Genomic DNA, 22,008 nt, shown 5'->3' with positions numbered 1-22,008 from the left:
ATACTAGTAAACAGAGTACTGCACCGATTCACCTTGGAATTAAAATTATAAAAATGAAGTGAAATTGAATTTCCCTCTCCACACTCTCTACTCCTCCGTATTCAATCTGTCAATTGTCAACTGTCAAACGGGTCACCCTTACTCCATCCCCACAGCCTAAAAATAGCCACACGATACTGAACCTAGGGCTGTGACAGAGATACTAATGAAAATATACTACTTTTAACTAGGGTAATACATACGGAAACCGCATTGCAAAACAGGAGTGGAAAAATGCCTTGGCATATCGCCCATGTCCGAAGACAATATAAATGATACCGAAATAACTTGAAGAGAAAATCAAATCGCGGTCCCCAAAAAATAGGAAACCATCATAAGAATAGTCTCCCTCGAAACCCCACAATGGAAAAAAACCCCCCCGTTATAAAATAAATCAACCTCCCTCGTCATCAAACTTAGGTCACACCGGCACCATCCCCCTCAACAACCCGCATAAAGATACCCCCAGATCGATACCGCGCGCCCCAATCATCACCACCACCATCCGAAAGTCGATCCTGATGAACAACCAGCCACCCCTCCGTCGCAAGCGTGAGAACATTCATAAAAGCCTGCGTAGCAACAACTCGAGTCGTCTGAGAGGGCGGAAGGATATCGCCGAACATAACACTCCCACTCCCACTCCCCTCATCATCCCCATCTTCGAGCACAGGTGCAGCTGCAGACATATTCTCGCGAATGAATTCATAGAAATTCAAACTCTCCCGATCAAGACTCGCAAGGTCCCGCTGGTTCTTACGTAGATATTGAAGTTGTTCACCCAGACTGTTCCGGGTTTTCCGTAAACGCGACTGCATATTCGGATTCGATAGAATACTCACGTTCTCACGGTCCGATGCAAGTTCATTTTCCAGGTACCGGGTTATCTCAAGCTCGTCATCGATATATCCACCAGCAGTATCGAAATGACTCGGGTCAAGATGGCTTCTTCCGGCGAGGGGACTGGGACTTGTGATTCTGTATCGTCCCCCTACTCCAGCACTAACTCCAGCCCGAGTACTCGACTCGAAACGGGGGTCGCCGATACTCATACTCCTACTCCCGAACCGCTGAGCTTGACCAGAGGAGTGTAAAGAGGCACTGATGTTCCATGGCATTTGCGAAAAACCATCATCGAGTATGCTTGACGGAGCCTGACGTGCGAATTCGACATCTTCATGCTGATCCACATCCGCATTCATACCCCGATCTTGGGCTCGAGCCTCGCGTGGTAATGCACGCGCATGATATTGTTCATCTTCCGTACCTCGTTCATCCTGGGGATCTGGGCGTAGTCCCATGCCCCCGAGCGACTTATACAGTCTTTCCCCAGAGAACATATTCAACGGGTGCGGTTCATGATTCGCTCCCAGTCCCATACCGACAGAGCCCAGTCCCTGGCCATAGACCCAGAAAGCAGCATTCTTCTTTGTAATTGTTGGCAGTCTGTTGTACTTCTTTTGTTTGGTGGCTTGGGCCATGTTTACCAGGTACTCTTCGTTTGAGCGAGCGAGGTCTGCATTTCGGAGGGTTGTCTTTTCGTCTAGGGCAATTTCTCGGAGTGGTCGCTTGCGAGATGGGGCTCGGAAGATCTCTGTTGGATCGTAGGTTGTCTCTGCTTCTTGTTCCGCTTGGTTTTGGTGATTGTTTAGGGCCTGGTCCTCGAGTTCAAGGACATTTGTTGTTTGCACTACGTTCGGATCCAAGTCCAGGTCCATCATCACTTCGTCTCGGAATGGATCTTCTTCTTGGTTCATCTGTGCGGTCTTAGTTTCTGCACTTCATCTGCGAATTGAATCACTCGTTTTATGTATGCATTACTCACTTTTTCCTTTCGATGTAAACTTCCAGAAGGGGTATTCTCACTCAATCGCGGCATCGAAGCAATCTTCCGTCTCTTTCTCGGCGAGAGTCGGCTAGAATGAAACTCGACGATATTCCCATCTTCGTCAAACTCGAAGTCAGGCTGGAGGAGAATCCCTTCTTCGCCCCCCCTTTGCAACAGTTGAAGTTCGTCCGAAAAGTCCTGGATTTGCCGCAGACCAGAAGATATCATCTTCGAATCCTGCCACAATATTGGCTGTCCCCACATCTTCCATCGGGAATTCGATTTGGATCTTATTATTTCCTTGGAGGAAGGTAGATTGACTTTCAGCTGACTTTCCCCAGAGACTTGACCCTTGAGTGGAGGCATTATCTGCGCAATTGAAGAGCGAAAAGTCGAAGTTGAGGCCCGGAAGTCCTGTTTCGGGGAGGAAGGTCGGGTCATAGGGGAGGATGAGAGAACTTGGTCTGCAGCGAGTGATATGTCAGTTTTTCTTTCCTTTTCTTCCTGCCAATCTCACTTGGCGCTCTCAAACGGCTGGTTGTTCGCTCGGAGAAGGGTGGCATTCTCACTTTGCTTTTCCGGCATTCGGATCCAAGCCGCTGCCAGGCAGGAGTCGCAGCATTGAAGCCATCTTGTCTCGCATTGACTGTGCATCCAGAAGGGTATATCCACACTGTTGATGGAAGACCCTGCTAACGCCGTATCTATCATGTCTTATCAGAACGACTTCCAAACATGACCATTGAAGGACCGGCCGGGGTGGACGAAACATACAGCATACTCCCCTGCAGACGCAATGCCATCGGGACTTCTGGATTGACAATGACCCTGCACGCCCCAGGTACATTCACGTCGAAAATAGCCTTGCGGTTTATCTTCCGAGTTGTTGACTTGGGGCCGAGAGTTGCGGCTAGCCTGAGGTAGGTCGTTGGTGGTTAACTGGATTCTGGGAGATTTTGGATGATGGAGGACGTCTAACTTACCAGACTGTGGCGACTCCATGCTCTGGTGAGGTCAGAACTGGTACTTGTTAGTTTCGTTTGTGCTGGTAACTGTCTGGTGTCGCTTCTGGAGGAGTAGCGTGGATGGACTGACTCTCATGGCTGTAGAACATGATGACCCAAGGGACCCAGTGGCACTGGAGATGCTTGTTTCTTGGTTTTAGACTCGATGGAATGAGAATGAATAAGGATGGGAATGGGAATTGGTGGGCGAGTGCGAAGGTGAATGGATGGAATGGATGGGTTGGTGGTGGGAGATGGAGGTGATGGCAAGCATCACACACTACAGGCTACTTCAAGTTGCAACCCCCCAAAATTCCATAAAGGATAGTTAGTATAGTACTACCAACACTAATCCAGAATCCCTGCAGAGGTAATTTGTTAGGTATTCTTTTATCATCTACACCAAGTCACACCCGAACCAGACTTGATCCTAGCCTTAAATGGCTATGACCTCTAGGCAACTTCTTCAAACGCTTTTCATTCCTCGGAGTCCCAGCTCGAACTCGCCCGAGTATCAGAAATAGGATAGACCCGGTGGGCAAAAACTCAGGTATAGGGAATATGTAATGGAGATCGGGAAAGGAACAAAAAAATAGAATGGAATCTAAGAAGCGAAACACCGACCACGCAAGGACTCTTCACAGGCAAAATGAACAAAATAACAGGCAGAAAACCCCAATATAGCTTGGATAGATCCCGGGAAATATAAAACAGCCCAACAAATGTCGCAACATCATTCAACATGCCCACATGGTGCAGTATACAGGATACAGGCATGACGGGCGGAAACACAACACAGCAGAGGAGAAAGAAGAAAGGGGCATGAAAATTTATGCACTCAAAAGACTCGGTGTCCGCTTTCTTTTATCTCGCTTTTTTGGTTCGTGTGGGAGGTGGTAATTTATTCCAGGGGAATGCCCTCGTACTCGGAGTAGCCCAGGGCCAGGTTCATGTTCTCTGCGAGATGGTTAGTATTGATGCTGATCGGAAACTTGTAGGGACTGTGAGAACATACGAAGACACTGGGTAGCGGCACCCTTGAGCAGGTTGTCGATGGTAGCGCAAACAACAACACGCTTGCCGCTGGAGTGGACAGCGAAGCCACCAATCTCAACGCCGTGGCGACCGGCAATGTCCTTGACCAATGGGGCCTCACCGGTGATCTTGACAAGCTTCTCACCGGCGTAGCGCTCCTGGTAGAGATTGCGGATATCCCGAGAGGTCATCTCCTTCGAGAGGGGAATGCTGATGGTGTGAGAGATACCCTGGAACCAGACCGCGACATGGGGAATGAAAGCAATGCTGGTGCCCAGTTGAGAGCTGATTTCGCGCTCGTGGATGTGGTCCGTCAAGCTGTAAGGGATGAGGTTGTTGGTGAGGTAGTTGACATCGTTCTTGGGGCTAGGCTTGGTGCCGGCACCCGAGTAGCCGGACACACCGAAAGTGGTGGGCTGGCCGCCAAGGAAGGGGACAAGAGGAGCAATACCGAGCTGGGCGGCGGTGGCATAGCAGCCTGGGTTGGCGATGCGGGTGGCACGAGCGATCTGGGAGCGGTCGATCAGCTCGGGCAGACCGTAGGTCCACTGGTTATCGAAGCGGTAATCAGCGCTGAGGTCGACGATGACATTGCCCTTCTCAGAACCCTGGTTGACAGCGTCGACGAAGGGCTTGCAGACACCGTTGGGGAGAGCCATGACCCAGCAGTCGATGTCGCCGTTCTCGGACATCTTGCGGACGTCCTCGGGGCTGAGGTTCTCGTAGATGATCTCACGCTTGTTATAGCCCTGGAGCTTCTTGCCAGCCAGCTCGCGGGAAGAGACGTGACGAAGATCCATGTTGGGGTGGGCGTTCAGGAGGTTGATCAGAGCCTGGCCGGTGTAGCCACGGGCACCAATGAGGGCAACCTTGGCGGGAGTAGCGTTGGAAGCGTTCTTCTCGCCCAGAGGGGGGTTAGGGTTGGTGGTGGCGTAGGTGCGCATCGAGTTGACGGCAACAGTAGGACGCACACGAGAAGCGCGGAGTGCGTTGGAGGTCGAGGAGAAAGCACGCTTCTGCTCAGCAGAAGCACCGCTGAGACCGTGGCCCTTGGCGAACTTGGTAGCAGCCTCCTGGTGAGCGCGGTGGAGGCGGGACTCGAGGTTAATGTCACCGAACATCTGGCGGCCGTTCTTGGTGAACTCCTGGACCAGCTGCTTGACCTCCTCACCGTTCTCGACACCGTACCAGAACAGGACCTGGCCATCGCGGCTCAGGCTGCCATCGGCCTTGTCAAAGAACCAGGTCAAGTTCTCGTCGTCCTCCTTAACAGTCCAGGCCAGCTTGGGGAAGTCCTTCTTCAGGCTCTGGAAGACGTTGTCGGCAACGTTGGTGAGCCAGCCAGACTTGGTGATGGTGAAAGTAGCAAGCTGGGCGACCACGGAGCCCTGCTGAGGAGGCAGGACAACGGCAAGAGCCTCCATGGGGTCGTCGTAGTAGACCTTGAAGTCGTTCTCCTTCAGGCCCTCCACATAGCGGTCGACAACAGCACGGGCATCCAGACCCTCGCGATCACGCACCAGGACATCCTTCAACTTCTGGAGATCCTCGATCTCGGAGAGGGAGGTCTTGACGTGGATCTTGTTGCCACGGCGGATCAGGGTACCAGCACCGGAGTCGGTGAACAGCTCCTTCTGAAGGTCGGCGGGTGGATGATGGCAACACTGGAGGAGCGGGGAAGATCACTGAGCAGGTCCTTCATCTCCTTGATCTTGAGGCGAGTGCCGTGGCGAACCCACCACTGAGTCATCAGGTGGTCGTACTCCTCGTCCAGGTTGATAGCGGAGATCTTCTCTCCGGTGTCACCGTTGAAGAGACCGCCCTTCTCGGCGAGGTAGACAATCTTCAGCGGCTGCAGAGCGCGGGCCAGCTCACCGGCTGCGACGTCTGCGTTCACGTTCAGGACCTGGCCATCGGGGGTCTCGGCCATGGAGGTCAGGATGGGCAGGCAGCCAGCGTCGATGGCAGACTCAATGGGCTTCTTGTTGACGCCATTGATCTTGCCGACGAGGTTGTACTTGGGCTTGTCGAGATAGTCGGCGGAGAAGACACCGGCGGTCAGAGGGCGGGCACGGATACCAATACGCTCCAGCTCCTCAACCAGCTTCATGTTCTCCTCCAGGAACAGCTTACGGGCCAGCGAGAGGGTCTTACCATCGGTCACGCGAATACCATCCTCGAACTGAGGCTCAACACCGGCATCCTCCAGCATCTTGTTGAGCTGAGGACCAGCGCCGTGGACGACGATGGGGTAGAGACCGACATGGTTCAGGAAGGCGAGAGCGGAGGAGAGGGTCTGCAGGTGCTCGGTAATAATGGCACCACCGACCTTGATCACGGCGAATTGCTGGGAGGAAACGGAGGTGAAGTGGGAGAGGTATTGCTGAACCTCACGCTTGGAGCCGATGTTGCTCAGCAGCTGCACAACGGTGTTGCGAGTCGAGGTTAGGTGAGGGTCGGCGGCACGAGAGTAGCCACGGGCGTTCGAGCGAGCAGTGGAAACCTTGAGGCCAGCTGAGAGACCAGCACGGAGGGGAGTGTGCGGTGCGGAGAAAGATCGGAGGGGTGTAGAGGAAGCTCTCCGCACAGCGGAGCGAAGGGACAACATCTTCGACATGCGGCAGCTTCAATTGGGAATTTGACCAGTCGTCCAAGGGGGAGGAAGCCCCTTAAAAAGCGGGAATGAGAGTGGAGGGAGAGGGGAGAGGAGAGAGGAGAGGGTTGGGATGGAAGAGGAGGAAGTGGGAGTGGGAGTGGGAGTGGAAGTGGTGTGTCAGTGGCAGATGGGAATGACTGAGAGATTTTAGCGGCGTCGGAGCGATCTTTCCCCACCGCCCACACCTCCCGCCCACTCATCTTCTTGTCTTCTCCTCTCAGCGTGAAATAAATTCACGAATGAGCTCCTCCACCGCAAAAGCAGTCATGGTTCTGCCCATCTCTCTACAAATAACATCTCCCCCATTACTACCCGCATGGTCCTGCGCATGAGCGATTTACGTTCGCAATTTTGGAGGCAATGCGCAATTCTGGTGGCTACAGCGGTGTCGGCGGAAATCTCGCCTTATCATAAGCGAAAATTAAAAAGGACCCAGAAAAGATCAAAAGGACCAAAAGACCCAAAAGACCCGAAGGTTTTTTCCCATTTCTCGGGCGTCAATCCACTATCACCCTACCTCTACCGAGGGTATTTGACTTATTCAATGTCGGCTTGGGTCTAGTGCCAGGTTATCTGATCCTCTGGGCCGCTGTGACTCGTGCGTGGCGTAATCCGACTATCCACACTTCCTCCACTCGGTCTGAGCTTGCCGGGTCTGTTTCGCTTCGTCCCGCCATTCACATTCGAGCTGGCCTTTCTGATGGGCTGTCCGGGGCAGTCAGCCGAGTTGTTGGGTCTGCAAACCTCGTATGCGCAGATTCTTTGCCAAGGAAGCGGGTCGCGGACCTTGCAACCCGTTCGAGCAGGAGGAGGAGGGGGAGGTGTGGTAGAGAGTGACAGTGACAACAGCAGTAGGAGCAGTAGAAGGGTAGGGAAAGGTAAGTGTTCACTTTACCAATTACGCCTGTGCATTGAAGAGTTACTAGTACTATGCAGGGGTAGATACTGGTGCCCGATGGGTAATGTAAGAAATATTCCTAGGCTTCCAGTGGAATTTAAATATAGACTAGGTAGTGAGATCATGGGTAAACCACAGGTACCTCTTTTAAACTACAATAAAAGACTTGGAGTGAGAATATGAATCCATGCATTGTCAAGTGAGCCTACTTCCACCTAAAAGGTACTCGACTGCTTGACTAGGTGCCAGTGCCAGTGGACCCTTTCGATGTACCTGACCGCAAAAGTACAGTGGAGTCCCTTGCAGCCATCAGGCATTCAGGCATTAGTCGGAGTATACGAGTACGGAGTACAGAGTAGATCGATACCTACTAGTAAAATAGGAATAGCAATCGCATAGTGGTGACATAACTAATCGCGGCAATATCATTTACATTTACATTTCCCGGACGAGGGGGCGGGGCTTCATCCCATGCAAAATAAACCAAAAGGACGTCGCTCGTCTCGTCGGCACGGGGGAAGGCAAGGCATTTGGTCATTTCAACACGCCCAAGAACAGCTGAGAAAGCAGAACGGGGCAGGAGACAAAGGAAAGGTAACAAAAGAAAAGAAAAACACAATAACGAAAAACAGGAGGTATTAACGGTTAACGGCTGGAAAACGCGACGGCCATGATTCCTCGACAAGTAAAAACCCGGTTAAAACAGATAGTTTCATCATTCCCATGTTCCCAATTGAAGCACAACGCGCGTGGCTGCGTGAGATCGAATCGTCTGCGACTCGAGGTTGGATACTCTAGGTATCTCCATGGGTATTTAGTGGCTCTTGGTAACCGCAACTGTAAGGCTATTGTTAGCTGGATTCGTGCCCAATGAATTTATCCTCCTCCCCCACGGTATCACTCACTCGGCACAATGATCACGACCAGCAGGACGATCACACAAATAACCAGGCATACACGCATCTTCATATCCTTCCACCACATCTGCTTGCGCACACGGTTGGCGCCGCGGCGGAATCCCTGGGCTGATACAGCCAGGTTGTCGGTCTTATCCTGGAGAGAGTCGAGGCGCTCACCACGCTGGGAGACCTTGTTGATATTCTCGCGCATCACACCGACGGTATCGTCAATTTGCTAAAAAGCCACCCGGGTTAGCCTAGTTCTGTCCGTTGTCTTGTCCCGGCCAAAAGCCCATTGTTTGGGGTAGTTTGGAGAAATATGCCCGAGGCCAACCCCGGCGCGCTCATCTGCCGTTCTATATTGAAGATATGATGGCAAGATCGCACGCCGGGTTTATCCACGAGTCTCTTTATTGAGGGGGAACGAAAGGACTAACCGCTTGCAATGCGGCTGTTCGCTGGTTGCCATTTTGGGTGGCGCCTGCGGTTGCTGTCGCGCCCTGGCCACCGGCGGGGATATAAGGGTCGTAGGGGGCTTCAGAGGCCATCGTGGAAGATGTTTCTGAGAGTCAGAGATGTTAGAACAAATCGGCGAAGGGTTAGACAGGCAGCCTCGATTTCGGGGAGGGTCAGGGTGGCCCGGATCGGATTGGGTTGGGGGGACTGGGAGGGGGGCGAACCAACTCAGGAGGTGTAGGTGGATGCGACGAAGGGGACACGGAGAGTGTTGAGGGCTCGGTTGCGGGATTCGGTGGGATGGAAAGGTCGTGACAGAGAGGGGGTGAAGATGAGAGTGGAGGTGGAATGGGAGATCGATCTGAAGCTGACCACTTCCACTTTCACTTTCACACGGCCACGGCGGGTTTCGCCCAGAGTCACGTGCGGTGGCGCTGTCTCAAAGGCAACATTGAATAATTGCCATATTCGTAGGCGGAACCAGAGAGATGGTCAATTATTAACTAATAAATAGTATTTATTAGATAGTATTTATTAGATAGAATATTTTTAACTACCGATATAGGCAGTACTCATTATGGTACTCGACAGAGTGGTAATTGTTCATGCCATCGGATGCATCATTGTAGGGTCTGCGGAGGCCAATCTAGACAAACATTGGTTCTGTCCCGCTGTCGCAACGTGTCAAAGTAGTAGAGTAGAGTATAGTATGTATAGTATATATATATATATATACATTTAATTAATATCATTCCATTCCTTGTTAATTCACTCACTCTTCTCTACTCAACTGTACAATACTAGACTACATACTGTACGTACTGTAGTGCTGCCTTGTTGCTCGAGAAACGGCGCTTCTTAATTTAGTAACACGCTCCGGGGGTGCCGCGCCACTCTCCCTCTTCACCTCTCGCACTGCACGGAGACGGAATAATACCCGTGCCGAACTCCTCTGCTGAATTCTGAGCAGCAATGGCACCTATCAGTGCCTTTTATACTTCTTCTGACTAAGGATATTTCACCGTCGCACTGCTTGCTGTCCTGGGTTGTCATCGCCCCTGGCCGACTGCTGCACCATCCCCATAACAGGCAAGAGATCTGTCGATCTTAACCGCCCTCCGGATCTGGATTACCTGATCTTAATCCGCGATTGATCCTTCATGGGCCCCAATATCCACTACGTATGCAGTATGGAGTATCTCCTGCGTACACAGTCTTCCTCTGCGAGCCTTACCGATATGCACTGCCCCGTGCCGTGGGGTGGGAATCGGATGGATGCTGGCACCTCCCACCTACAGATTGAACTGTCTCTGGGGTTGACCCAATCAGATCATATATGAGATCTGATTCTCGACTGTATACACCATACTTATGGTAACAGAACTTCGCTACTAACATTAGACCCCGCGACCCCCGCGCGGACATTCTTCAATGGAGTATTCCCCAACAACGGCAAGTCGCCTGTCAAACAGCTGCATGTCTCCCCACAAGCACTTAAATGTGCCATCTTCAAGTTGCGAGTCAGAGCACATGCGACACTGTCCCGAGCACAAGTCCGTCCCTGTGCTTGTCGATGATCCCCAGAAACCATGCCAGTTGATTTGTCTGCCCTATTTTGGCCCCAACGTCGGCTCCATGCCCTTGGACCCTGGTCTCCATTCCCGTCGCACGCTAAGCCAGCCTTTTCGCTCTTTTCAAGTAATCCTGTTTCATCTCGGGTCGATCTCCATCTGCTGTAGCATCCTGTGGTGTCTGCTGCCTTGTGATGAGTGGTGGTACTTTTACTTTTGATCCTTTATCTAGCCTTGCCTCCCATTTTTGTATTGGTGGTCTAGTCTGTCTAGTTCGAATATATTTCATTCTCCATCTCCATCTCTCCCGGGTGATCTTGACACTCACATCAAAGGTCGTTCCGGATCTCTTAGCTTCAATTACTTAGCCTTTTAGTCGAAGCCATTTCCTCCCGAGGTCGATATACCTTTCACTATCACAATGACAAGGCCAAGACAATCATGGAAGTCATTTCTTCTGACCCCCCTTCTTATATCACACTTCGCGCTATCTATAGAGCTAGACTTATCATCAAAAGGTACGCATCATCTTCAACTCCACCTGAAATGTGGCTGGAGTCCAGCAAAAGTCGAAACTAAATCCTTGCAACCCCCCAGACTCCATCAAATCCGCCGCCAAAGAAGCCGCCAAAGGCATGCTGAGCTACTACACAGGCTACCAACCCGGCGATGTAGCAGGAAACATCCCAGATCCGTACTACTGGTGGGAAGCCGGAGCGATGTTCGGCGCGATGGTGGAATACTACTACTATACCGGCGACGACACATGGAACGACTGGACCACGCAAGCACTGCTGCACCAAGTCGGCGCAGACGATAATTACATGCCCTACAACCAAACCCGAACAATGGGAAACGACGACCAGATCTTCTGGGCATTTGCCGCAATGTCCGCCGCCGAAACGAAGTACCCCGATCCACCCGACGGCCAACCGCAGTGGCTCCAGCTCGCGGAGAACGTATTCAACTCGCAAGTCGCTCGATGGGACGCGTCAACTTGTGGCGGCGGTTTACACTGGCAGGCATACGAGTCTCTTGGTGGGTGGCATTTGAAAAATTCGATTTCAAATGGCGGGTTGTTCAACATAGCGTCGCGGTTGGCGCATTATACCAACAATGAGACGTATTCACACTGGGCGGAGAAAATCTGGGACTGGACTGAGGATATTGGTCTCATTCGTTCGGACTATACTATTTGGGATAATACCGATTCAAAGAATAATTGTACCACTTTCGATCGGGTGGAGCATGCCTATCTGCCAGCTGTTTTTATGCATGGCTGTGCCAATATGTATGCCGTGGTAAGTCGCCAGCCTTCCGGTGCAGCGCATCAAATACGGCAGCAATATCCTGGAAAAGGGGTGGAAGAAAGGAGAAGTATACCATGAACATACCAACTAACGACGGCCGATCTCGCATTTAGACAAACGGGTCCAAAAAGTGGGAAACCCGCGTGACCGGCATAACGAACGCACTGGACTCCTTCTTCGAAAAGAAAAACAACAATGTAATGTCCCAGCCATGCGAAGTCGCCTCATGCAACCTAAACGAGCAATCCTTCAAGGCCTACCTAGCTCGTTTCATGGGGGCAACGGTACCACTCGCGCCATTCGTCGAGACAACTATCATGACGAAGATCAATGCGTCCGCCATCGCGGCCGCAAAGCAGTGTTCCGGAGGCTCGGATAATAAATGCGGGTTGCGCTGGACAGATGGGGGGAAATATGATGGGACGACGGGGATTGGGGAGCAGATGTCTGCTCTTGAGGTTATTCAGAGTACCTTGGCTAGACCTAAGAATGTGCCTGTTTCGAAGGATACTGGTGGTACTAGTACGGGCAATGATCCGTCTACAGGGGAAAGAAAGATACAAATGTCAATACGAGGGATATGACGACGGGGGATAAAGCTGGTGCCAGTGTTATGGTTGTGTTGTTTGTTCTGGCGCCGGTTGGAGCATTGGTCTTTTTGAGCGAATTGATTTGATTCGATGTTGTTTGAAGTTTTGCATTCATATATTTAGGAGTTGGTTTGGAGTTGGGATCTATACTGTCTACAATTTGAACTGAGAAGCTGGGAGAACCTCCGGATCTTTCACTCTTACAAACTTCCAGTTTCCAATAGTACTTTGTACGATAGTAACTTGAAATAAGTGTTAATTCTACTAGGACCCCTAGGCCTTACCAGTTTCTTGAAACCGACCCCAGGTAGCGTCAAGTACTTGAAATATACCTAGGCATCAAGACGAGATGACGAGGCTTTTATCTCCGGGCTAAATGTTTAACAGTTTTCAAAGTTCCAAGGTTTGAATCAAAAAAGGCCTGGAGGGTTCCGAGTCTTGGAACAATGTCGGGAACCAAGCAAAGCACTGGGGGTTAAATACAGCATTCCGTCATCAAAACAAGTACTAGTAGTTTTGCACCACACAGAGACTCGGGAGGCTGATTTAAAGAGGAACGCCCCGCCGTTGCATTTCTATAACAAGGCATGACTGCGAATGTAACAGCATTTGTCCTGTGTTTTTTCGACCCAATGACTTGCGTGCGAGGAGTACGTGCAAAATGGCCAAGAAGTTGCATATCTCCATGGAATATGAACAGGACATAATGCGCAGCGGAGATATAATATTTCTTGGCAAGACGGGGCTGCCAAGATGTGGAGTTCGTTTGCATTGCTGATTGCTTCAACGCCCTAGTGCTTCACCGAGTGCACCCGTCGGCCCCAAAGTGAACATCTGCATTTCCCAAATAGGACATGATGTGTAGAAACACAACCTGCGACCGACAACCAGACTAGAGAGAAATCCTAGCCCCCATGGGACTATATCCAGGCACACGTTTCGAACAATGGAAGCTATTGTCTATGGTGAATCAAATCCTCGTGAATCTATAAATGAGAGGCCCTTTCTCTACAAGAATAACCATCAACCAGCTCGTTTTCTTTTCACTAAGCTACTTCTCTCTATAGAAAGGCTCGAGTTTAATCCGTTATTTCAATCCACAATGCAGAAAATATTGCTTTGTGCTCTGCTTGGTCAGCCCTAACCCCTCAATGAACCAAATCGTGGGTTCTTGTTTTAATGATATCTCAAATAGTTGCTGGAGCGTTGGGTATCCCCAGTGGGAATCAACGTCGGTCCGACACCGAAGCTAGCAGTACCACCGAAGCGAGTAGCACCACCGAAGCCACTGCAACTGCTACCCCCACGGACATTATATTCCAAATTGGCGAGGTCTGCAGAGACGGTGGTATGAATCAAACTACTTGGAATACGTTTGGTGTCGATAATCAAACGGGAAATATGTAGGTTGTCATTTATCATGATAAGCCCCCAGAAAAGCCGTAGCTAATAATACTTTTAGCTGGACTCAATTCCCCACTGACATTTGGCATAATCATCAGGTTAATGATGATGCATCCCATGTCACTTTTTTGATGAACATACTTGACCTATCAGGTAAATGTGAAGCCAACGGGGACTGCGATCTTGTCTCTCATTTTGATGTTTCAACTTGCAAATCCTATGAGAATGATTTTTGGACTCCGATGTTTTATTTCATCCTCAGTGCCCTGGAGAATTTCCACTCATGGCCGTCCACGATGCAGGACACTATAAATGACGTGGGAACCAGCATAGGAACCACAGCTACAAAAATCGTGGACGATTTCAAGCACGATAAGGCCAGCGAGGATAGCACTTCTAACAGTCTTGCTCTTGCGAGTTCTGTTTTGACAATGCTGTCAGGGGCCCTTGCTGTTTGTGGTCCATGTTCAGCGGTGGTTACGGTCGCTGGAGGTGCATTGTCAATGGGTTCAGGTATAGCGGGAGCAACCTCAGACACGGCTGCTGAACTGTGAGTTCTCTGCATACTCATTAGGCTAGATTTCTTTCTATTTTTGGATCGTTAGTAGCCAGATGGCCTATTCAGTCTTCAGGAGGAAATTTCAGATATCGGGGACCTCGAATTAACCCTTAAAAAATCCACTGACGTTCTAGCAAATGTTATTGGAGCCGTTGGCAAGCAAGTCCTTGGTACCAGTATCAGCGACATGGGCAGGGATTTTTATGATTACGCGTATAGCGCCCCTAGCGTGCTTCAAGATGGCATGTTTGCAGCTCCATTTGAGGAATGGGATGACGTTAAGGAAAACTTGAATAAAAACTTCGCCGCTTCCGCCATCAATCCGGTCTGGGGAAAGGATCAGGTATTTATCGCAAAGGGCACACGTACCATCAATGGTGAAAAACTCGGAGACTTCAAGATACGTGGACATGATCTTGTTAATGATGCTCGAGTCTGCGATGATGGTGAAGATGGAGACGGCACTTGCTACTTTTTCGTGATGGCCCAGTCATTCAGAAAATCCGCTGCCGCATTAGGAGAAGGAGGAGGTATCAAGAATCCTAGGGGTCTAGACAAACTTGACGAGTTTGGTCTAGACAAGCTTCAATTCGCCAAATCAGCCGACTGGTACCAGAACACGTTTGGGGCCTACCTTAAGAACGCCACTGCTAGTGATATGTACAATGCTCTCAAAAATATCGATACATCGTCAAACTACTTTGTCAATATGCCAGTGGTGAGCTTCGACAATGCTCCTGGGATTGATCCGCATAATCCAGGTTCTCTAGGAAATGTCTATCACACGGAGGATTATTTCCTTGAAGAACTATCGCGTTATGTTCAACCTGATACACTCGATGGCTGGCCTTATGCCAGTATGTGGGATTAATGATGGAGTCGAGGCGAGTCGAGTCCTTTGAAAGGAAATCTACAAACGAAATAATTCTTCTTGGGTATCTAATCAGGCCCAATGGCTCGTTTGCTCTGGGTTTTTTCACTCCTACCTACTTCGCTTTATGCGAAATATCGGTGGTTCTATTTTATTGAATTTGGTAGCTTCATTTCTCAGAACGTTATAATTATTCAGCCGAATAATAGAATTGTCTTTTTGTTCTTCTTTGTCTGTACAAGTTAGTTAATTTCCAACTATCCAGGTACCAATAAGACTTTGTCGAACTTTTTCGAGCACAGTATATCAAAGATTCAAAGATCCATACGGACTTTTAGACTAGAACCCTATCCACCAGAGGAAATAGGGTATGTACCAGGTAGTAACTACTACTCAATCTCAATAGATATGCAAATCAAATCACCTATGCAATTTTCACACTTTCAATCTGAATTTGGACGCTTTCATTGAACGGAGATGCGATCGTAAAGAATATAATACAAAGCCTTAACTTGAAAGGCATTCAACGAATACACCAATTGGTATCATACACGCCGTAATGATTGTAGAGGTCAGATCCAACCCTGGAAATACCAAGGCCCTACTATGCGCAGACCCCAGAATCCCTGGTGGCACTGGAAGACAGGACGACTGACGAGCAAGGCTGTCCGCTGTCCGGTTCTGGGCGTCCCGGCTCCAGCATCAACCCATAGGAGCCGAAACGGGTCCGTTCACCAAAGATAATCATTTCTCTCCCTGCATCTCCTTGCGCATTTCCTCACGTTGTGCCCTAGCCTGATCCTTCACCTGCGAGCGCTGCGCTTCCTCAGCCGCCCGTCTCCGATCCTGTTCTTCCTGCGCAGCGTACCAAACTAGAAGAGCAGCGAGTTAGCATTCTGCAAAACATGAGAGAGCCAGGGCACAGCCTGATCGCGATTGGGAAAAGAGCATACTCGACTTATCTGACTTGGACCATTCCTTCAACTTCGTCACATAGTCGTCAAACTCCTGCTCGCGCCGACTGCCTTGCTCGGCTGCGCGCTTCTGGAGATCCGGATTATACCGCTTGCGCAGTTCCTCGTCGGTGGGTCGGATGTATTCGACGAAAGCTGGGCCTCCGATTGAGATCAGGATTCCTCTGTGATGGGTGATGCGGTCAGTTTTCTTTCCTTCTTTCTTGCTTCTGTTCCTGTTTCTGCGACAGTTTCGAGCTTGCGACCGGTGGTTGCGATTACGGTTGGGATTGAAATTGCAGCTCTGTCTGTCTGGAATGATGATTGGAAATAACTCACCCTGCAATGACCTTGAACCATAGCCCCGCGCGAGACATGTTGGCGATGAAATGGGTGGGATGTTATTTGGGCGGAGGAGTCGGGGGAGACGGACATCATCGCGATCGGCGCGGCTCTCATTTGCTGCCGGTTGTGGCGGTGAAGGAGCTGTGGCGGTGTGGCGGTGTGTACCCGATGGATGTTTACTATGCATAACTAGTACAACGGAACATACCTACTAGTAGGTTCAACGTAGCTAAAACAACTTGAAGAGCACATGCTGGTGAAAGATCTCATATAGTGAATAGAGAATATTACGACTCTGAGAGCATTAGATCGTCATCCACAGTACTACTACCCTAGGTTACTAGTAGTTTAATGTGACAGCCTTGCACGACTCGGAACTCCACTTTTTGGGTCGGAAGGATGATCATGATTCTCATGATTCATGATCATCCTCCGCAAATTATATTTGCACTATATATCTACCTCAATATCCGCATATACATATAAACCATGTATCCCCTAGTATATAATTAGTATAGTAGTATAGTATAGCATAACCGTATACCATCACTCTAAATCATAATTCGATATGGGCCGGTAACGAGGCGACTCAGCCTCCCTCCAATCATCCTGCTTCCCAATATTGGGGGCCGGCTTCGCGATCCGCAGAATCCAGCAAATCCAGTACTCCACCGGCAAGAGGAGCAGCAGGATGCGGTTTCCAAAGAAACACGCAGTGACCGACACCATCGCGAGGACAGCATCTAACCAGTAGTGATTGGCGGTTGCAACGATAACACTGAGTACTAGCACGGCATACAGCACGGCCAGTACACTATAGATGATTTGGGAGGCGGGCGATCTACGCACACGCTTTCCGCGAAGACGGTGGAGGATTCCGGAATGGTAGAGGAAAGTGCTGCTGATGCAAAAGGCGTAGGTGAAATGCAGACTTGGCATGGCGGCGAACTGGTTGACGGATTTGCTGTTCACCCAGACACTTTCCGCATGCTCTTGTCGGACGGTGTCGAAGAAGCCGTAGGATTCGGGGAGGAGGCGGGGTGGCATGCAGGGGTAGACGCAGAAGGTTGCGAAGGCGAGGAAGTTACCCAGGGTCATGGTGCGACGGGCGATGGCGAATGTGTTGGCATCGGGAGCTTCGTGGTAGAACCAGCCAAGAAATCTATCCGCCATCAAGATATGATATTAGCATGGGGGAAACATGTCGAGTTGTGATCACAATTTGGAGAAAACTTACAGCACTGTGCCTGGAATGTGAACCAATGAATATATGCGGTTGAAGAAGGTCATCATGGCCGGGGCATGGTCCAGGAAGAACCTTTGATAGGCCGACTCCTGGATAGGAAACATCCAACTAAAGAAAGATTCATGCTCAAACCAGAGAATATCCTCGCCGTGTTGTTGGGCAACCTGCACGACCTCGATCTGGGCGGGCAACAACCACTGTGACATGGCCTTGGTGACGGAGTAGAAAAGATAATTAACAGCCCAATAGAACATCTCGATTAAGAAAGGGTATTTCCACAGAATCCGGCTGTGGATGTGATCTGCCCAGCGGGACGAGTCCGGGGTTTGGATAGGGATGCCGCAAAATGTCTCCGGCCTCTGTGGGCAAGGGGGTGATGAGTCGCGGCCATTATTAGGTATAGGGTTGAAGTATTCGCTCTGTGACTTGTTGCCTCCGCCGAAGATGCTGTAGTTCTTGCGTCGATTAAGTACCAATGAGCCAACCATAATGGTCACGACGACCTGTTGTGGTATGTGAGCAAACTATTCTGATTGGAATCGAAGCTTCGTTGTCTCTCCGCCCTGCTCCTCCTTTCAGGGTAGCGGGCAAACGCAAAACGTACCAGTGGCTCGAGCCATGAGTGCGACGCGAACTGAGGCTTTCCCAGCTCTGGGGTTGACTCCGACATGAGAAAGAAATAGGCCAAAGAAAAGGCCAAAAGAAGGGGAAACAAGGAACCAAGTCTAGAAAAGGATGGTCTTGAGAGAAGATGAAAAGTAGGAAACTATGAAAGGTCCGCCCAGAAAACAAAGCCAGCGTCGAAATGATCGACACCAAGGCCAAATCAATGGTGCGGGCGTATGTACTATGTAAGTGCTCAGCCCAGACGCACCACAGCGCCTCTCGAGGTGGAAAATAAAACGAAAGCGAAATAATGGGGAAAAAAATGCTCAACACCTACGCGTCCAAGGCCAAGACAATTCTCATTGGCTCGCACTCATCTATTTAGGGGAGGGAAAAGCCGGAGTTAGGAGTCCGCTTCACGCAACTCCTTGAATACTTGATGGAGGTTAGTGCGGAAGGGAGAGCGGGGGCCTGGTAGGGTCATTCTTCACCCAGAACTCCGTTCTCCGACCTCTAGGAAGTGAAAAAGAAGCAAGTTGGCGGGCCTGACATGGAGTTGCATCCAATGGAAGTCGGGCACGAATACGTATACGATTACCGTCTCCAAATTGGGATCCATCTCGGAACCACCGGGTGTTTGATGGCGCCGCTAGCCCAAATCTGACTGGCTCGAGCGTACTCGTATGATGATCCGCGATCCGATAAGGCTGGAACACCTTAATAAAACTTGATTGATCCTTGCGCGAGAAAGGGGGGGACGGATCGGAGTCGGACGCGGAGAGATGGGAGTGCCGCTGACTGATTGATCTTGGCTTTGCTTGACATTGTGCTCCTCAAACTCTGTGTCCACGAGTATTCATGTATTTCCTGATCGATGGATACCGGGGAACTCGTACGCATAATTTCTACTAGTATAATTTCCGCCGAGATCTCGTTCGGCCGTAAGCGAGTGCACTGCATGAGAGCTTGTACCAGTACGGAGTATATACCCCGTACCCTGTAGGAAAAAGGGGAAAGGGAAGGAAAGCCCTGGACTAGATTAAAATAGGAACATTTCGGGGAAACCCTTCAGAATCCTTCATACTATTGCATGGAATGGAGATTTTGGGGCATAATTATTGGATTGATCGAATGGATCAAATGGGGAAATTTCCTGCGCCGAGACTTAGGGTTTCTTGGCGCGCCATCGCGTTCCGCCGAGACATTCGGTGGATCTCAGCATAAACGGTTTGGCGATTATGCACACGGAGTGAGTGAGAGAACCATCCGAGAAGACCAGAGCATGGAAAATTGAACCCTGGAACGGACCCCTTTTATGTGTGTTCAAGCCATGAGCTCTTGGTAATTGTACAAGTACGTACTCGTACCTTGTTGCTCTCAGACATCTGAGATCCTGGCTAGCGGGTGTCACACGACTAGTTACTACTTACTAGTACGGAGTAGTCGTCTGGGCACGCGACCAATTAAATGAAGAGTCAACTTTTTCCTGCTCGTCATGATGTGCTAGTACTCACATACTCGTATGTCCAATTTTTTGACTACTTTAGTGCTTTACAAACGTGGCACTACAGGTGGAACGTGGGTGAGACAGTGATCGATCGGTAGAAAATAGAAAACTCAGCTCGGTCACGATTCAGTTTTTAGTGCGGAGTGCTTGCAGAGTGCTCGCAGAGATGGAGAATTCGAGTCAGAGCAGGGCATAGGAGAGGCACTGACACCTCCCAAATCATTTATTGATCTATACCTGCAGACACAAAATTGTACACATCGTCAGCCCCATTGTCGATTAGACTTCCGCCAGAAGCGCACCTGGGCACCTAGTTCCAAGCTTAAACAGCCCTTCAGCAAGCCCACACGTGGAATTTCTAGAAGACCCGCGGCAGTCCCGTACCACTGTAACTGTACCTCGGCCTGAAGTCATGGAGCCGGCGGATCGGGGTTGATTAGTATGCTCCGTAATTCTACGACTATCCGTACTCCGTGCTCCGTGTTCCGTGCTCCGTACCGTCGGAGTCGGGTTCGGGTTCAGACACAGCCACTCTAATGTCTTGGATGCCTGAGATGGCATATGGCGGTGCAAGGAGTGGCGGTGATAGTGGCGGTGGGTTGAACTGTGGCTGAGCAGGTACAACTGAGAGAGTCTAACCAACTTGGGAAGGTTGTCAAATTTGACAACCTTAGTAGGCCCAAGGTTCAAGTTCAAGTTGCGAAGAGATTGTTACTATTAATGACATAACTAGTAGTCAAGTTCTAGGGGATGGAGGGCTTCCCCAACCAATAGGTCTACTAGTATTTTTGCAATCCTTAATATGTAGTTTCCACTGGATAGTATACTTGCACTCAGAGTGTAGATTTCGGCATTATCGGACGCCGACCCCGAGCATCGGCTTGATTTGATCAATGCCGAATTATGTGCAGATCACCTAGGGCACCGTGTGGTTACTAGTAGTACTCTAACTAGTAGTACTCTATGGCGAATTCATGTGGGCAGCTGTGACAAGCAGGTGTGACAGGAAGCCCTAACTTGGTCATCGATCAGCATGTAATTTCCTATTCTTCACGGGCCAGTCAGGGTAGTCAGGGTCCAAGCCGTGCCGTGGTTGGTAGTGGAGAGAACTGAAGGGACTACTACCCTTTTATAAGAAGGGTAGTCAATACAGAGTAGAGAGTACTCATTCTGGATATAATCCTCTGCTATCAATATACTCTGGACAAATTGCATTCTGGTCGGCTGCATTAGCCCAGTCTGACTCGGCAGCCCCCCTGATCGTCAGGCACAGCGCGGTACACGACCGAGTTCAGTAACCGCGCGCCTTGCCCACAACGAAGGAGAATGAAAAGCGTCATCAGTGGAGAGGCGCATAGCCTGGTACAGTGGACTGTCTTGAAACTGATTCATAACATGTTGACCCCACCTAAGTCATACTGGTAGGGTTGAAGTGAAGTGAAGTGAAGTGTAGAGAGATGACGGGTGAGTGGGTCAGTTGGTCAGTTTGATTAAAGTGGGAAGTCACCTGCCGCCCGAAGTTCCCCCCTCAAATTCCACTCCCCGCGTGAATTGCCTCGCTTTCTGGGCTTTGCTTTGCTCGACTCTCTACTGTGGTTTACACTTTCACGGTAAGTCATCCTATTCATACTATACCCTCTACTTTACACCACATCGCATCCCATCAAATCACACGTGGTCTCGTGCGCAAACAGTACTAATCCGAAGTAGTCATCTTGGCCCTCCTTGCATGCGCCCAAGGCCATTCGCAAAGTCGTTCGCAAACCTCCCATCCCCAACTTCCGACTTCGACTTCGGCTTCACCCTTTCCACTCGACTTGAGCGATCGCTCTGCCTGCGCGAGCCTGCGCCATGGCATACCCTCCGTCGTCGCAGCGCCCGCCGCCGATGAGGCAGTACGCCCCCTCTCCGGCGTCGGGGGCCGCACCCTATGCCCAGGGGACATGTACGGCGCTGGTGACTACCCACCCGATCTTACTCCTGAGGACCCGGCATATGGTTATCAGCCTGGTCCCCCCGGTCCCCCGGGTCCATACGGCTCGTCGAACGCACCGCGCTCCATGCGCCCGCCAGGACCACCAGGTTCTGGTCGACCCATGGGTCCCCCAAATGGTCGCGGTCATCCCAGTGACAGACCTCCTCCCGCAAAAGCGCAGAGGACAACCTCGTAAGTAAACCGCGCGCGATCACTGGAGTCCCTTGAGTTCTATCTAATAACACTTTCAAGCAAA

The 22,008-nt window shown here is 50.4% G+C and overlaps 8 protein-coding genes across 8 annotated transcripts; 3 read left to right on the top strand and 5 right to left on the bottom strand.

The window, feature by feature from the left end:
- Window positions 1–455: 455 nt before the first annotated feature.
- N7509_002949 (Rad21/Rec8 N terminal domain protein) lies at window positions 456–2,981 on the bottom strand (the record flags this gene model as incomplete). The annotated part of the gene is made up of 7 exons (XM_056627586.1): window positions 456–1,796; window positions 1,865–2,033; window positions 2,083–2,331; window positions 2,385–2,571; window positions 2,649–2,782; window positions 2,851–2,887; window positions 2,963–2,981. The coding sequence occupies 7 exons, from the start codon at window positions 2,979–2,981 to the stop codon at window positions 456–458; spliced, it is 2,136 nt and encodes a 711-aa protein (XP_056493381.1).
- Window positions 2,982–3,772: 791 nt separating this feature from the next.
- On the bottom strand, window positions 3,773–6,514 carry argEF (bifunctional acetylglutamate kinase/N-acetyl-gamma-glutamyl-phosphate reductase; the record flags this gene model as incomplete). Its single annotated transcript, XM_056627585.1, has 3 exons — window positions 3,773–3,828; window positions 3,887–5,540; window positions 5,570–6,514. The coding sequence occupies 3 exons, from the start codon at window positions 6,512–6,514 to the stop codon at window positions 3,773–3,775; spliced, it is 2,655 nt and encodes an 884-aa protein (XP_056493380.1).
- A 1,760-nt stretch (window positions 6,515–8,274) lies between these two features.
- On the bottom strand, window positions 8,275–8,907 carry N7509_002947 (SNAP receptor SNC2; the record flags this gene model as incomplete). The annotated part of the gene is made up of 3 exons (XM_056627584.1): window positions 8,275–8,297; window positions 8,366–8,594; window positions 8,797–8,907. 3 exons carry the CDS (start codon window positions 8,905–8,907, stop codon window positions 8,275–8,277), a joined length of 363 nt encoding a protein of 120 aa, XP_056493379.1.
- A 2,114-nt stretch (window positions 8,908–11,021) lies between these two features.
- N7509_002946 (glycoside hydrolase family 76 protein) lies at window positions 11,022–12,280 on the top strand (the record flags this gene model as incomplete). Its single annotated transcript, XM_056627583.1, has 2 exons — window positions 11,022–11,687; window positions 11,810–12,280. The coding sequence occupies 2 exons, from the start codon at window positions 11,022–11,024 to the stop codon at window positions 12,278–12,280; spliced, it is 1,137 nt and encodes a 378-aa protein (XP_056493378.1).
- Window positions 12,281–13,388: 1,108 nt separating this feature from the next.
- N7509_002945 (uncharacterized protein) lies at window positions 13,389–15,120 on the top strand (the record flags this gene model as incomplete). The annotated part of the gene is made up of 4 exons (XM_056627582.1): window positions 13,389–13,419; window positions 13,482–13,689; window positions 13,749–14,240; window positions 14,316–15,120. The coding sequence occupies 4 exons, from the start codon at window positions 13,389–13,391 to the stop codon at window positions 15,118–15,120; spliced, it is 1,536 nt and encodes a 511-aa protein (XP_056493377.1).
- A 744-nt stretch (window positions 15,121–15,864) lies between these two features.
- Window positions 15,865–16,450, bottom strand: N7509_002944 (uncharacterized protein; the record flags this gene model as incomplete). Its single annotated transcript, XM_056627581.1, has 3 exons — window positions 15,865–15,992; window positions 16,074–16,258; window positions 16,413–16,450. 3 exons carry the CDS (start codon window positions 16,448–16,450, stop codon window positions 15,865–15,867), a joined length of 351 nt encoding a protein of 116 aa, XP_056493376.1.
- Window positions 16,451–16,964: 514 nt separating this feature from the next.
- Window positions 16,965–18,334, bottom strand: N7509_002943 (phosphatase PAP2 family protein; the record flags this gene model as incomplete). Its single annotated transcript, XM_056627580.1, has 3 exons — window positions 16,965–17,580; window positions 17,656–18,167; window positions 18,269–18,334. 3 exons carry the CDS (start codon window positions 18,332–18,334, stop codon window positions 16,965–16,967), a joined length of 1,194 nt encoding a protein of 397 aa, XP_056493375.1.
- A 3,386-nt stretch (window positions 18,335–21,720) lies between these two features.
- On the top strand, window positions 21,721–21,948 carry N7509_002942 (uncharacterized protein; the record flags this gene model as incomplete). The annotated part of the gene is made up of 1 exon (XM_056627579.1): window positions 21,721–21,948. The coding sequence occupies one exon, from the start codon at window positions 21,721–21,723 to the stop codon at window positions 21,946–21,948; it is 228 nt and encodes a 75-aa protein (XP_056493374.1).
- Between the last annotated feature and the right edge of the window lie 60 nt (window positions 21,949–22,008).

Source organism: Penicillium cosmopolitanum, assembly GCF_028827165.1.
Source record: "Penicillium cosmopolitanum strain IBT 29677 chromosome Unknown utg000004l:1.0-4361866.0:1.0-4365735.0, whole genome shotgun sequence".
NCBI lineage: Eukaryota > Fungi > Ascomycota > Eurotiomycetes > Eurotiales > Aspergillaceae > Penicillium > Penicillium cosmopolitanum.
Note: the sequence above shows the minus strand (reverse complement) of the source record. Positions and strands in the feature narration are given on the sequence as shown.